At 41.4% G+C, this 14,534-nt stretch overlaps 1 protein-coding gene across 6 annotated transcripts in view; it reads left to right on the top strand.

The window, feature by feature from the left end:
• Positions 1-14,534, top strand: part of RALGAPA1 (Ral GTPase activating protein catalytic alpha subunit 1) — a 647,855-nt gene that overhangs the window by 80,165 nt on the left and 553,156 nt on the right. For all 6 annotated transcript variants that reach the window (XM_029598964.1, XM_029598967.1, XM_029598968.1 and 3 more), the window contains exons 6-9: positions 3,254-3,431; positions 5,435-5,550; positions 7,807-7,945; positions 10,159-10,367. In XM_029598964.1, coding sequence (XP_029454824.1) covers positions 3,254-3,431; positions 5,435-5,550; positions 7,807-7,945; positions 10,159-10,367 — 642 coding nt within the window. The remainder of the gene's footprint in view (positions 1-3,253; positions 3,432-5,434; positions 5,551-7,806; positions 7,946-10,158; positions 10,368-14,534) is intronic.

Here is a 14,534-nt window from a genome sequence, read left to right as displayed (position 1 = left end):
TATTATCTGGGATCTGTCATTCAGAAAGGATTTGAACCAGTTTTGAGTTCTGCCTCCAACACCTAGGTTTGATAGTCTTGTTAAAGTTTGGTGGTAGATTGTGGTAAATTCCGCTGGGATCAAGAAGAATAAATATGCCTGATCCCCTTCTACATCAGTAGTCTCATGTCATCAATGAGTGAGTTAACTGTTTTAAGTTCTTTAGTTACACCATGATTCTTTGTCGTCAGTACTTTTTAGGGATTGTAGTTCTTTAATAATCATGGAAAGAGGTTAAAGTTTCTTTGCCAGCAGTTATTTTCTGTGGTGATGGAAAGTCATGTTTCGACCTTTTGACACTGACACTGCAAAATCCTGTTTCTTTTTTGCCTGACTTAATACTGATTGTGACCACTATCTCTTAGGATAAGTATTTGAAAGAGAAAACAGCTATAAGTCTTCATTCCCAACTACCTGGAGATTTTTTCCCTATTTTATATCTCTTCATAACAGGACCCTACAATCATGGACCCAAACTCCAGCTAGTAGATGTCACCATTGCATAATGGTTGACATGCTGTCTGTCCTGGAGTTGTGAACACAGAAATAGCAGATAAGGACCATAAGACCCATATAATCTGCGCAATTTGCTTCCTTTTGAAATGTCATAAACCTCAGTTAATCTCTGATTTCTCTTCACTTTTTCACAATTAAGGATCCTCTGTGTTTATCCTATTCCTTTTTTAATTCTGCCCTGTTTTTGCCTCTACCATCTCTACTGGAAGGCTGTTCCATCACTGAGTCCAGGAAAGTGATGATGATCATAGCTGGACCCATGGTGCCAGTTTACTTTTTCAGAGGATCTAGCCGCTCAGTTTTTGCTAGTTAGAAAAAAGGATGATGTAGATACCTTTTTTTTTTTTGTTTGTTTTACCATGGCTGAGTAGATAAATTTAGTGATTGTTGCTTTTGGAGCAGAAAATCTGACTCTGGAATCAAATCCAGGTCCCTCTGCATGACCATTGAGTCACTAGGCCAGTCCTAGAAGGTCATTTTGATAGACAATGTATAAAATGTAGAAGCTCAGACAGTATATAGTGTCATGTCTTGTCTTATTTGTTTTGATTTCTGACAGAGATTTGGATTTAGTTTTGGGGTTTTTTTCCTGCAAAAGCAGGATAGTTTATTTGTGGGACAAGATAAGGGTATTTTCTGGTATTACCTATACCATAAAGTTGAAAAAGATAAAAAATTGAAATAGTGTGTAGAAGCTTTACCAACTGGGAGGGAAATTTTCTCTTAAATATTCATGTAAGTGTATGATAAAATGTTAAGGAAGTTCATATATTTTTTGGAACTGGAGCATCTGGCTGTTTTTTGTAAGTGTAAATAAAAAAAAATTCAGACTTGCACCATCTGTGCTATATATTCAGCAACGCTACTGTCTCTCTGGATATAACTTGCTATATTTGTATGTCACTCTCACTCTCAAAACTGTATTTGTGCTGGCTTTTTAGGCTATTTAATGTATGATGTTTGTTTCCTTAGGTCAGGAGTAGGCAACCCTGGAGTGCCACAAAAGACCTGGTGTTCAGGATATCCACAATAAATGAAGGATATTTGCATGTGCTACCTCCATTGTATGTAAATATCTCATACATATTCATTATGGATGTTCTGAAAATCACACTGGTTTGTGGTACTTCAGGACTGGATTGTCTACACCTGCCTTAGGGGTATACTTTCAGTATCCCACCAAAACATATGCCTTCACCTTAATTAAAGATAAAACAAAAATGTGTTCTTATAGGACACAGATGATAATTTTCTGTACAATTAATATGGGTAAAAACATGTTTACAGACACAAGTGTTGATCATTGCCCAGCCTCTGTGTGTAAAAATATGCATACTTTTACTCAGCACTTGCACTTTTACCTGCTGGAAGATGTGCGCATACTGACTGAGCACAACTATCGCAATGGAAAGGACAGCACATTTATTTTCAGCTGCTGAGAAAAGGCGCCTATCCGGGGATGGGGGAAGCAGGTTGAGTCAGGGGAATGCATGTATGTATTGTACAGTCTTCTCCTCTACCTCCCTCACAATCATTTTTGATGGGCTCTTACACTAGTAGTTGATATTTGATTAAGCAATGACAGATGTATTTCTCTGTATTTTTTCTGCTGGTCTGTTTATCATAGGAATTGTTTATATGTACATTTTCATAAACTGTTCTTAGATCTCCCTTATTATGCTTTATTTTTATTTTTCTAGTGTGTTTAAATTTTACATATTGTTTCTGCTTCTGTTATTTCCAGTTTTTTTTTAAATGATTTATTAAACAAACAAAAAACTATTTAAAAATGAACCAAGGCAAAACAATGAAAACAACCTTTAGCTAGAGAGCCCAATGCATGCCTCCTTTGCATTGCTTGTCGTAGAAAACCTAATGGCAGCCATGTTCTGAAAATTGTCAAGTTCCCTCTCTCGTACTAGATCTGATTGGTTTGTATTGGCTAAGGTAAGGGCACAGAATGAACCAATCCAGTAATACTGTGCAGTGTAGTTTGTGATTATATTGTAAACTTCGCTTTTGGGGGGAGGCTTACGTGGCAGGTTTATAGAGGGCAAAAATTTAAATGATTTGAATTGTAACAACTGGCAGGGGAATTCCATGCTCATGTTTCAAAGTAGTTTATTCTCTTGGCTGAACATTGAGTCTTAGATCCTAAAGAATTGTGAACCCCTTTACATGGTTGAGTGCTTTGTGTATTTTGGGAGTGTTCATTTTGTGCTAGAAACACCATTTGAAGGTCATCTTCATGTTAATTATTTTCTTAAATACGAGAAAAGAGTTCAGCATTTTAAAAAAAACAAAATTATTTTTAAAGTTGAATTTTGGTTTTACTAGGATTAGATTTCTATTTACTGGTACCTTCTACCTGCAGGAGTTACTTCTTGAGCAGAGTCTATTGCCTCTCACAATGTGGGCTTAGGTTTCCATAGGAAGTGTAGCATGGCAGCTGCCACATGTCATAGCACAATGTAAACAGATTTATTGAGAGAAAAGTACATCAGTCCTACCGACAAGTAAAATATTGAGCCCATGGAGGGGCTTTGGGGCCACCTTCTCTTTTCTGTGGAGAAATAATGGGATTTAGACAAGGCCATATTAAAGCAGATGGCTCTAATATTTTAAGGCAGCACACTAAATCAAAGGTTGGCCATGTCGATGGTTTTTTAAATTTTCTAAAAATTGATTTTATTTTTAGATTCGTTTAGAGGGATTGCGTCTCTTCCTCCTATGGTTACAAGCTCTTCAGAATAACTGTAGCCAGGAGCAGCTATCCATATTTGCTTGTTTAATACCTGGTTTCCCATCACCACTGTCTGAACATGGGCCTCGTACTCTGGATAACCTCATTAACCCTCCTCTCAATCTTCAAGAAAGTAAGACCCTTTCAAGAACATTGCTTAGTGCTGCACTTTTTATGCATCTGTTTTACTCCTGTGCACTGTTAATCAGCAGAAGAGGAGTCTCACTTGTATTTGAGTTTTCAGATCCTAAAAAAATGTGAACTATTGACTGTAGCAAATTCAGATTCAATCTTTCCATGTCTATTTTATGTTTTTAATGTTTACTTTTTGAGACTATTTTTTGAGCTTTGAGCATTCAGAAAATATTCAGACCTCTTCACTTTTTCCACATTTTGTTACATTAAAGCCTTATTGTAAAATGGATAATAAACATTTTTCCCCACTCAGTCTTACACGCAATACCCCAAGATAACAAAATGAAATCCTTTGTAGAACTTTGTGCAAATTAACATTTGCACAAAGTTCGTATAAATAAATAATAAAATAATAATAATAATAATAACAAAAAACAAACAAACACTGAAATATCACATTTACATAAGTATTCAGATCCTTTGCTATGACACTCAAATTTGAGCTCAGGTGCATCCTGTTTCCATTGATCATTCTTGAGATGTTTCTCCAACTTGATTGGAGTCCACCTGTGGTAAATTCAATTAATTGGACATGATTTCTATATAACATCCCACATATGACAGTATATGTCAGAGCAAAATCAAAGCCATGAAGTCGAAGGAATTATCTAGATCTCCTGGACAGGATTGTGTCAAGTCACAGATCTGGGAAAGGGTACAAAAAATTGCTGCAGCATTGAAGGTCCCAAAAATACAGTGGCCTCCATCATTCTTAAATGAGAAGTTTGGAACCACCAGGACTTTTCCTAGAGCTGTCCACCCGCCCAAACTGAGCAATCGGGGGAGAAGGGAGGCGACCAAGAACTTGATGGTCTCTGTGATAGAGCGCCAGAATTTCACTGTGGAGATGGGAGAACCTTCCAGAAGGACAACCATCTCTGCAATACTCTACCAATCAGGCCTGTATGGTAGAGTGGCCAGTCCGAAGCTACTTCTCAGCAAAAGGCACATGAAAGCCCACTTGGAGTTTGCCAAAAGGCACTCAAAGGTCTTTCAGAGCATAAGAAACAAGATTCTCTTGTCTGATGAAATAAAGATTGAACTCTTTGGCCTGAATGCCAAGCATCATGTCTGGACAAAACCAGGCACTGCTCATCACCTAACAAATACCATTCCTACGGTGAAATATGGTGGTGATAGCATTATACTGTGGGGATGTTTTTCAGCTGCAGGAACTGGGAGACTAGTTGGGATCGAGGGAAAGATGAACAGAGCAATGTACATAGAAATCCTTGATGAAAACCTGCTCCATAGTGCTCTGGACCTCAGACTGGGGTGACAATTCACCTTCCAACAGGACAACCACTCTAAGCCAAGACAACGCAGGAGTGGCTTCAGGACAAGTCTGAATGTCCTTGAGTGGCCCAGCCAGAGCCCGGACTTGAATCTGATTGAACATATCTGGAGACCCCTGAAAATACCTGTGAATTGATGCTTCCCATGCAACCTGACATTGCTTGGGAGGATCTGCAGAGAAGAATGGGAGAAAATCCCTAAATTCAGGTATGCCAAGATTGTAGCATCTCATGCCCAAATAGACTTGAGGCTGTAATTGCTGCAAAAGGTACCTCAACTAAGTAAAAGCTCTGAATATTATGTAAATGTGATATTTCAGTGTTTTTTTGTTTGTTTTTAAATTTGCACAAATTTCTACAAACCCGATTTTGCTTTGTCATTATGGGGTATTCTGTGCAGTCTGAGGAGGGAAAATGCATGTTTGTTTTAGAATAAGGCTGTAATATAAGAAAATATGGAAAAGTAAAGGGGTCTGAATACTTTCTGAATGTATTGTACATACCCTTTTCTCCTTCCTCCATGATGATTAAAGAGTAATGTCCTATGAAAGTTGTATTGACTAGAACAAGAAAACATTTTATGACTGAAGAGGATCATATTCTTGATTTATAATACACAAAATTCACTTTTTTTCTTTTATGGCAGCCCAAGTCACCATAGAAGAAATCACTCCACTTGTCCCTCCACAGTCAGGCGACAAAGGACACGATGATCTTACAAGCTACTTTTTAGATGCACTTTTGAAATATATAGTAATTCAGGTATGATTGTTGTGTAAAATAGCTAGACTTTTCTAGCTTTGTCTAGTTTACCATAACAAACTAGAGTGTCTTGCATTTGCATTAAACTTTAGAAGAAAGGAAAGGTGGAATACTGCATAAATTTCCTTGAATTTTTAAAAATTGTGTTTGCAATTTCTTACTAATATAGTAGAAACCCTGGCAGTGAGATTATCTGGAGGGCAATCTATTCTCACTAATCTCTGCTTTTCTGGACTTGAACTTCCGAGCTGGTTGGTTTGTAACTTCCCCTTACTCACGGACTTAAAAAGAGTTTTTTTTTTTTTAAACATTAAAATATATAGGAACACTTTTGCGCCTGACATAATTTTACTCCCCATCTCTTGTACGTGTGTTTGATTTTTATGTGTTCTGGCTCAAATTAAAGCAGGTTTGGTAGAGCTCATGTCCGTTTGTCTGTGACCTACTTTTAGGAGAAAATAGCAAAACAGAGAGAGTTGTTATTTAAGAGGTTACATTTGGGTACTTGAAATCCTCAATATGATCATTGTAAAGTTTGTCGTTAAGTGTATTAGCTTCCGCTTTCTTCCCTTTCAGTTTTTTTCTATTTTCAGTTGGCAGTAGTGTTCACTAATAGGTTTTACGTGTGCTGTAAAGGTTTTGCACTTTTAAAAGTTTGTTAGTGTGCTGGGAAAGTGACATAGTGTATGGTAGGTACTAGAAAAGGTCTGTATTCCCAATTGACTGCAAACAAAGCAGTATACAAGAACGCTACTCCCACATGTGTAGTGGGAGTACACTTCCTGTATGTGGTATTTTAGTTGAAATTAAAATGATCAAATGACTTAGTAGGCATATTGGCTTCCTCACTCTTTACCTAAAGCTGCAGCGTCTCCCGTCTTGTAATGTTGTAGTGAGGGCCACAAAATCTAACTCTTGCCATAGGATTTAGTAGAGACTGTGGACTTGCAGAATAAAAACTGGCCAAGCAGGAGTGAATTGGGTTTACCAGATGCATGCTTTGTGGCAGATCGCTCTACTTGCCTACCAGCTGATCAGATCTCTATCTGCTCCCACTGCTACCCAAGCTGTCAGGAGGAGAAACTAAGGTCCTGTGCCATTCCTACAAGTCTGATCTCAGTCGGTAAAGGAGACAAATAATCTGAAGCACCACTTTTCATTTCCTCATAGTTGACAGAAGGGTGTGAATTTGTGTTGTGTGGGAGGGGGAAATAGTATTGGAAGAAGGGGCAAGGAGAGAATTGTAGTGAGGGAGAAAAACCAGGCGGGAGTAAATGGGATAAATGGTGGCAGGGAAGAAGAGCTCACAAAAGGGAGTGAGGGAGGAGGAGAGCAGATAGGAACATGATCTAGTGTAGATCTTCCTAAACCTATCCTGGGGATCCCACAGCCAGTTAAGTTTTCAGGATAGCCACAATGAATATGCAGTGTGTGTGTGTGTGTGTTTGTGTGTGTGTGTGTGTGTGTGTGTATGTGTGTTGTATGTATAGTTTCCAAAGTATTGCAGATTTCTCATTCATATTCATTGTGGATATCCTGAAAGCTCAACTAGTTGTAGGATCCCCAGGATAACTTTAGGAATCCCTGCTCTAGTGAAAGAGGGAGGGTAAGAAGAGAGAATCAAGGAAAAAGGAATGGAAATTGTAGAAAGAAGGGGGAATGAAACAAAGAACTACAATAGAGGCGCAAAGAAATAATGGAAAAAGAGCAAAAGAAATAATCCAGACACACAACAAATGTAGTAAAGTTAAATTTTTTAGTTTTCCAAAATTAAAATTTTAAAATGTATAACCTTCAGCTAATTTTATTTTGTGTATATTTGGAAATGTAAAATATATGCAAACATGCTACAGAATCTTGAAGCTTGCCTCATAATTTTCTAACCCCGGCTGCAGAATGTACCTCTAAGCTGTCACAGGAGACTGAGGGCTATGCCTTTAAAATATGCTATAGGTCTCCCTTTGTTTTCTCGCTCTACATCCCCCCCCCCCCCCCCCCAAAATTCCTTTTTCTTTACATCACTTGCAGCTTTGAAAATGCTCACCACTATATTGCAACCTGTAATTGTTTTTCATCAAATTCATCTTAGCTCATTGTGCAGTAACCTGAAGAAGGAAGAAGAGTTCTCAAAAGCTCATCACAAATATAGTTAACCCAATAATAAAATGTCACCTGCAACTTGTTTGACCTAAATGTCTTTGTTGTAATTGAAAAAAAATCACTAAATGAAAATATGCTAAACGTTTTTTTTTTTAGGTAAGAAGTTTAGAATGGAGGAACAAGGAAAACCAAGAAAATGGATTCTCATTTTTGTTTTCGCATTTTAAGAAATATTACTTGCCTTATATTTTCCCTGCCTTCAGCAAGGAGACTAGCTTGTATCACCCTGTTCTTGGTAAGCAGCATTTGGCAATCTAGAGCTTGGCATCTTGCAATCTGAAGTTTGTACTGCACTTCAAAAAAAATAAATCCAACTTTGTTAGTGATAGCCCTGTATTTTGGCTAGCAGTGCTCCACTCTGCATTGCAAGAGAACACTGATGTGACTAGTTGAGGTCCAGATGCTTTATAGAAGTGATGTGTTTAAATTTTGGCGGATAATTTAGGAAAAGGAGCAGCATGTGACCTGCTACTATATCTATATGGTCACTGGGGAAAGAAAAGGGAAACAGATGTTAGAAGACTACCAATAAATGACTGTGATTGACTAGTAAAAATTATTTCCTTGTAAATATTACTTGGAATTCATATTATCTTTTAGCTGAAGCAGCAGTTTAGATAAGCAGCACTAACATATGACTACAAGATTGTTTTCTATATATAGTTCAAATTGTGATCACAGTATGATTACCCAGTTCAGAAGCTTTTCTTGGGAAATAAAGGTGTAGAGAGGTAACTGAGGTAGAAGGATGACAAATGAATATTGTGCAAGATGTTTTTAGGAATATTGCATGGTGTGCATTTCATACTATGTTCAGTGCATTTTCAGATTGAATCTGCTCCTAAATTCACTGGGTATGTTGGGTTTACATCAGACTGTTCACATACACATATTAAAAAGAAAAAAAAATCAGCTAGTTAGATCTATTTGATGTGTTCTAACTCATAACCCCATTAAAGGGCAATTTGAACCTGCCTGGGTACCTTGCAGATCTATTGGTTCTTGATACCTTCAGAACTGCAAGCTGATTTTCAAAGAAAAAAATCTATACATAGGTTTCCTCTGAAAATTAGAGCTGATAGAGAACCTGTGAACTTTGTACTGGTTGTACAGCAGGTCTGAAATACATGCGAAGATTTCAGAATGAAATGCCTGTGTACTTTGCCGCATTTACCCTCACCTTGGCTGCACTGCTTTTCCCCATAACTTTTATTGTGTGTGTAGTGTATTTTCAGAAAGCGAGGGAAGGGCAATTTTCAGTCTAGGAAGTTAACACGGGTAACTACCTAGTTACTTGGACAGATCTTTTTGAAAATTGTCATCTTAGTAGTTGGTTACCTGCATGTTAGTTTTTAAAATATGCAGCTTTATGTAAAGTTTTTGGGCCAATTTTCAAAGCTATTTATATGCATAAATCCCAGTTTGAGGCACATAAATGGCTGTTTTAAAATCACCTGGGCTCAATGTGCATAAAAATACATGCATAACTATTTTGTGCATACTTTTATGTACCCTGGGGAGAGGCATTCTGGGGACGAATTTGTGACTTGCATACACAGTTTTTGGTTTTCTAAAGTCTGTGCATAAATTTATCTGCACAAATTATACTGTACAAAGAACAGGTTTAACTTTGTGTGAGTTCTGTCCCAGGCCAATTGCCCTCGAATTTTCAAAGCAAACTGGGTTATATAAATTTGCTTTGAAACTTAGGGGAAAGTCTGTGCATAAAAGACACAGAGACTTTACTTGAACATGCAGTTATACAATTGCCCTCTTTAGGCTAGTTTGAACACACACAGATTAGGGACTAGGCCAGGAGAATCTATAAATCTAGGATTTTTTACTAACTGGAGGATGAGATTTAAAACAGTAGTGCCTCGTAATTGTTTTTGAACTGGTATGTTACTTAATTCAAAGATAGGAAAATTCTGTCCTTGAGAGTCACAAAAGGCCTGGATTTTCAAATATACACACAAACTATCCATTGGTTATATTTGCATATATTTGATCTAAAAGCCTTGGTTAATGGGCATATTTTAGATATCCTGAAACTAGACCTGTTTGCTGTTTTCAAAGACCAGAGTTCTACATTTCTGACTTAATAGATGGTTAATTCTCTCTTTAAATCTTTCAAGTTCATTTTAAGATAGACTTGGCAAACCGATATGATATGTAATTTCTCTACATGAATGTCGGTATATAAAGTTTTTATTTTTATTTTGAACTTTTAAATGGAAAAATAAGGTTTTGGATTTCCAATCCGGGAAAAGTTATTAATTTTTATTTGTTTGAATTGTCTGAATAAATTTACTTTAAAATAAGAGAATGAGATTTATGCTTTAATTATGTATATGTCTTACTAGAAACCAATGATGTCACTAGCTCATAAAATTCCATAGCAGAATAGAAAACTAAGGGTAGAATCCGTTCTTTTTTTGCATGAAACAGATATCCCTCAAACAAGACCAAAGCCGTATTATGTGATGATAAAGAAGGATGCTGAAACCAATGAAGCAGTGTATTGCACAAAAGAACCTTTCCTCAATGCTCGTGTTATTCTCATTCGCTGGCTGGTATCTTTCTGGCTCGAGCCAAAGCCACAAACAGGACCTCACATTCCAGGAACGGAAGGTGAAAACGTGCCAAAAAATATTCAGGTACATTAAGGAAATGGGTCTCTTCAACATTATTGGCCAACTCTTTAAAAAAAAAAAAAAAAAAAAAAAAAAAAAGTTCTTCAGCTTTATTCTTCCAAAACAAAAAAGTCCTATTCACAGAAGTATATTAAGGACATGCATTATTATAGTGTAGTACTGCTGCAGTCATTATTTTGTGCAAGAATCACAAAAGTACAACTTTCCTAGCATGTAGCCAGATGTACTCAGGACCAGTGGGTATTGTGCTCTTCTGCTAGCAGATGGGAGACGGAGTCAGATTTGAAAGCTGAAGTCACTCTAGATATACCCCTGCAGTAACCTCAGCTCTTCAGTATCTCTCTGTCTCCTAGCAGATGCAGACACTATCCCACACACTAGAATAGTGTTAAGAATTACAGCAAAGAAGAAACAAATTTTACCTTAAAGAAGATCGAGCCCCGCTCTCCTGCGGTGATACCTAAGGGTCCCTCCTCCAGTCAAGAATTCCTGAGGTGATCTCCGATATTCCTCAGAGGTGTGCCTTGGTCCGGTAGCCGGTTCCTGGCGTGGATTTAGCTCCCAGTGTGACTGAAAGGCAGCGGGTGCAGAGCCGAGCGCGATGGTGAAGGTAATTCCCTCTGCCCCCCCTGCAGCTGGAGACCATTCGGCACACGATCGGTAAGCGCCGAGACCAGGTAAGAAAAAATCTTTAAATTCAGGTCTCAGCTCTTCAGAGCTTGGATTGCCGTACCAAATTCTTCTTCTGGCGAGGTTAAAAGGGAGCACCGATCCGGGTTAAGCACCCTTGGTTGGGCTAGGCCCCGATCCAGTGTAAGGGTCCACACACGTGGAAACCCTCGGGGGGGTGCCGGCGCCATCTTCCGTTCTTGACGGCGGTACGCGCGGGGTAGGCCAGGCGGCCAATGCACCTAACTTGCATGCGTCCAATACAGTCGTACGCATAGCTGCGCACACAACTGAACGCACCCATGTGCATAACTATACGCACAGCTGCGTTTACATCTGCATGTGTGCAAACACATAGACAATGGTACCGATGCCCAAGAAGACCAGAAGGCACTCTCTTTGCACAGCCTGCCACATAAGAGCCGCGCAGCCTGAATTGGAGTCCTGCCTGTGTCAACATTGCGAAGAAGCCCAGGGGGAACCAAAGCCTGGTCCCTTACTGTCGGGAGATGGTTCCGGAACTACAGACAATAGCTCCCCGGATGTATGCATCTCCGCGATGGCTTCCCCACAGGAGGACACCTCTGGGGCCCCTACTCAGACTCCCCCTGGGATTAACATGGACCCAGGGACCTTCTCCTGATTGGAATTTTTCCAAGACCTGCAAGCCTTCGTTCAGGCGCAGTCAGCCCCGGCTGCACCCAGGGCTCAACCCTTGCCGGAAACACAAGATCCTCCCGTCCCTGCTTGGATGCCTCGAGACAAGCCTTGCCTAACCAAGAACTTCCTTGACAGGGACCCAGACACCTCAGATGAGGAGGGTGACTCCCTGGAAGAAGGAGAAATCCCTCCAGAAATTGAACCATACCGAACCTTGCTTCGCTTCTTCCACAAGGATGAATTACCAGCCCTTATTTCTCAGACTCCAAAGACGCTGGGTATTCCAGTCACGGACCCTCTGGAGGAGCCAAAGAACCCCATCTTGGTGTCCCTTTGTAAGGCCTCATGCTACTTTCTAATGATGGAAGCCATCCAAGAACTGATTGACCTGGTGTGGGATACCCCGGAGGCCAGCTTCAAAGGGGGTCGGGCCTTGGAAGCTCTATACCCTCTAGAGCCAGCGACCAAGGAATGCCTATGTTTCCCGAAAGTGGACGCTATGGTCTGTGCCGTCTCAAAGCGAACAACGATTCCCGTTGAGGGAGGGGCTGCATTGAAGGATACTCAGTACAGACAATTGGAATCCATCCTTAAGCAGGCCTTCGCAACAGCAATGACACTGCAGATTGCTTCCTGCTGCGCGCTGGTGGGCACGTTCTTGCTTGCTCCTCTCGAGAGAGGCAAATAACTCCGCAACGTATACCGGTGAGATGATGGAACCTGCAGCAGCCTTCCTGTTGGACGCAAGATAAGACCTGGTGCTCATCCAGGGGCGTTGCCTTGGTAGTGGCAGCCAGAAGACAATTATGGCTACGGAACTGGTCTGCGGACGCGACATCTAAAGCGAATCTCACAAGAATGCCCTTTAAAGGATCTCTTGTTTGGAAGCGAATTGGAGAAGTTAGCCAGCAAATGGGGTGGATCCCCAGTGCTTCGGCTACCAGAAGATAGGAGTAAAAGATCTCAGCGTCCCACCAAGAGACTGGCAGTAGAAACCACGCTAACAAGGCTACTCAATCTGAAGGCAATAACTCCAGATCCCACGACCCAACAAAATACGGGGCACTATTCCATCTATTTTATCCTTCCCAAGAAGGAAAGATCATTCCGGCCCATTTTGGATCTCAAGAATGTCAACCGTCATCTGCAAGTACTGCACTTCTGCATGGAAACTCTTTGCTCTGTAATAATGGCAGTACAACCGGGAGAGTTCTTCCTCCCTGGACCTTTCCGAAGCCTACCTTCACATCCCAGGCCATCAGGATCACCAGCGCTTCCTGCGCTTTGCGATACTGGGTCACCATTACCAGTTCAGAGCACTACCCTTCGGCCTAGCAACCGCCCCCAGAACTTTCACCAAAATCATGGTGGTCGTGGCGGCAACACTGAGGAAGGAAGAGATCTTGGTACACCCGTACCTGGATGACTGGCTGATCAGAGCAAAGTCTTTGGAAGAGAGCCGGCAGGTGACCAGCAGAGTCAAGAGCCTTCTGCAGAAACTCAGTTGGGTCGTGAACACGGGCAAGAGTAGTCTACAGCCCTCTCAATCTCTGGAGTACCTGGGGGCCTGTTTCAACACCAGACAGAACAAAGTCTTCCTCCCTCTTCTGAGGAGAAGGAAACTGATGGAACAATTACGACGATTGATGACCAATGCACGCCCCAAGGTATGGGACTATCTTCAAGTCCTCGGCATCATGGCATCAACCCTGGAGGTCATCCCGTGGGCAAGGGCACATATGCGACCGCTCCAGCGCTTCTTACTGTCATGATGGAACCCACTGTCCCAGGACTATTCAATTCACCTCCAACTACCATCTGAGGTACGTTCTCAGCTCTAGTTGTGGCTATAGGAAGACTACCTAAGCAGAGGAGTGAGCCTATTCCCACTGAACTGGACCTTGCTCACCACTGATGCGAGCCTGCGAGGGTGGGGAGCCCACTGTCAGGAACTGATGGCCAAGGGACAATGGAACAAGGAAGAAGCAGAATGGAACATAAACCGCCTGGAAGCTTGAGCAGTCAGACTAGCGCTCCTGCGATTAAGCCACAGACTCCGAGGCATAGCGATTAGAGTAATGTCGGACAGCGCGACAACGGTTGCTAACATCAATCGCCAGGGATGAACCAGGAGCCAGCAGGTGTCTCTGGAGATAGACTCTCTCATGGCATGGGCGGAGATAAACCTACAAGGGATCTCGGCCTCCCACATCGTAGGAAAAGACAACGTCTCAGTAGACTTCCTCAGCAGAGAGAGCCTGGACCCGGGAGAATGGACGCTGTCGACCACAGCCTTCCAACTGATAGTAAATCACTGGGGCCTCCAGCCATGGATCTACTGGCCACCCATCTCAGTGCCCAAGTCCCCAGGTTCTTCAGACACAGATGAGAGCCACACTCCCAAGGGATCGACGCTCTCGTCCAGACTTGGCCAGAGAAAGACTTACTGTACGTCTTCCCCCCATGGCCATTACTGGGCAAGGTCATCCACAAGATATAAAATCACAGGGGATTAGTTCTACTAGTGGCCCCGGATTGGCCAAGACTACCATGGTATGCAGGCATGCAAAGACTCTTTGCGGGAAACCCCTTGCCTACCTCCACACAGGGACCTTCTCCGGCAGGGCCCGATTCTCCACGAAGATCCATCTCGATTCTCTCTTACGGACTGGCCCTTGAGAGGACTCGCCTGAAGAAGCGCAGTTACTCAAAGGCCTTGATTGACACCGTGCTCCGAGCACACAAGTTCTCCACATCCCTATCATACATATGGATCTGGAGAGTATTTGAAGCCTGTTGCGAGGGCTACGGGATACTCCCGTGGACAGCCAAGATTCCCAT

This window comes from Rhinatrema bivittatum, chromosome 4 (genome assembly GCF_901001135.1).
Source record: "Rhinatrema bivittatum chromosome 4, aRhiBiv1.1, whole genome shotgun sequence".
NCBI lineage: Eukaryota > Metazoa > Chordata > Amphibia > Gymnophiona > Rhinatrematidae > Rhinatrema > Rhinatrema bivittatum.
Note: the sequence above shows the minus strand (reverse complement) of the source record. Positions and strands in the feature narration are given on the sequence as shown.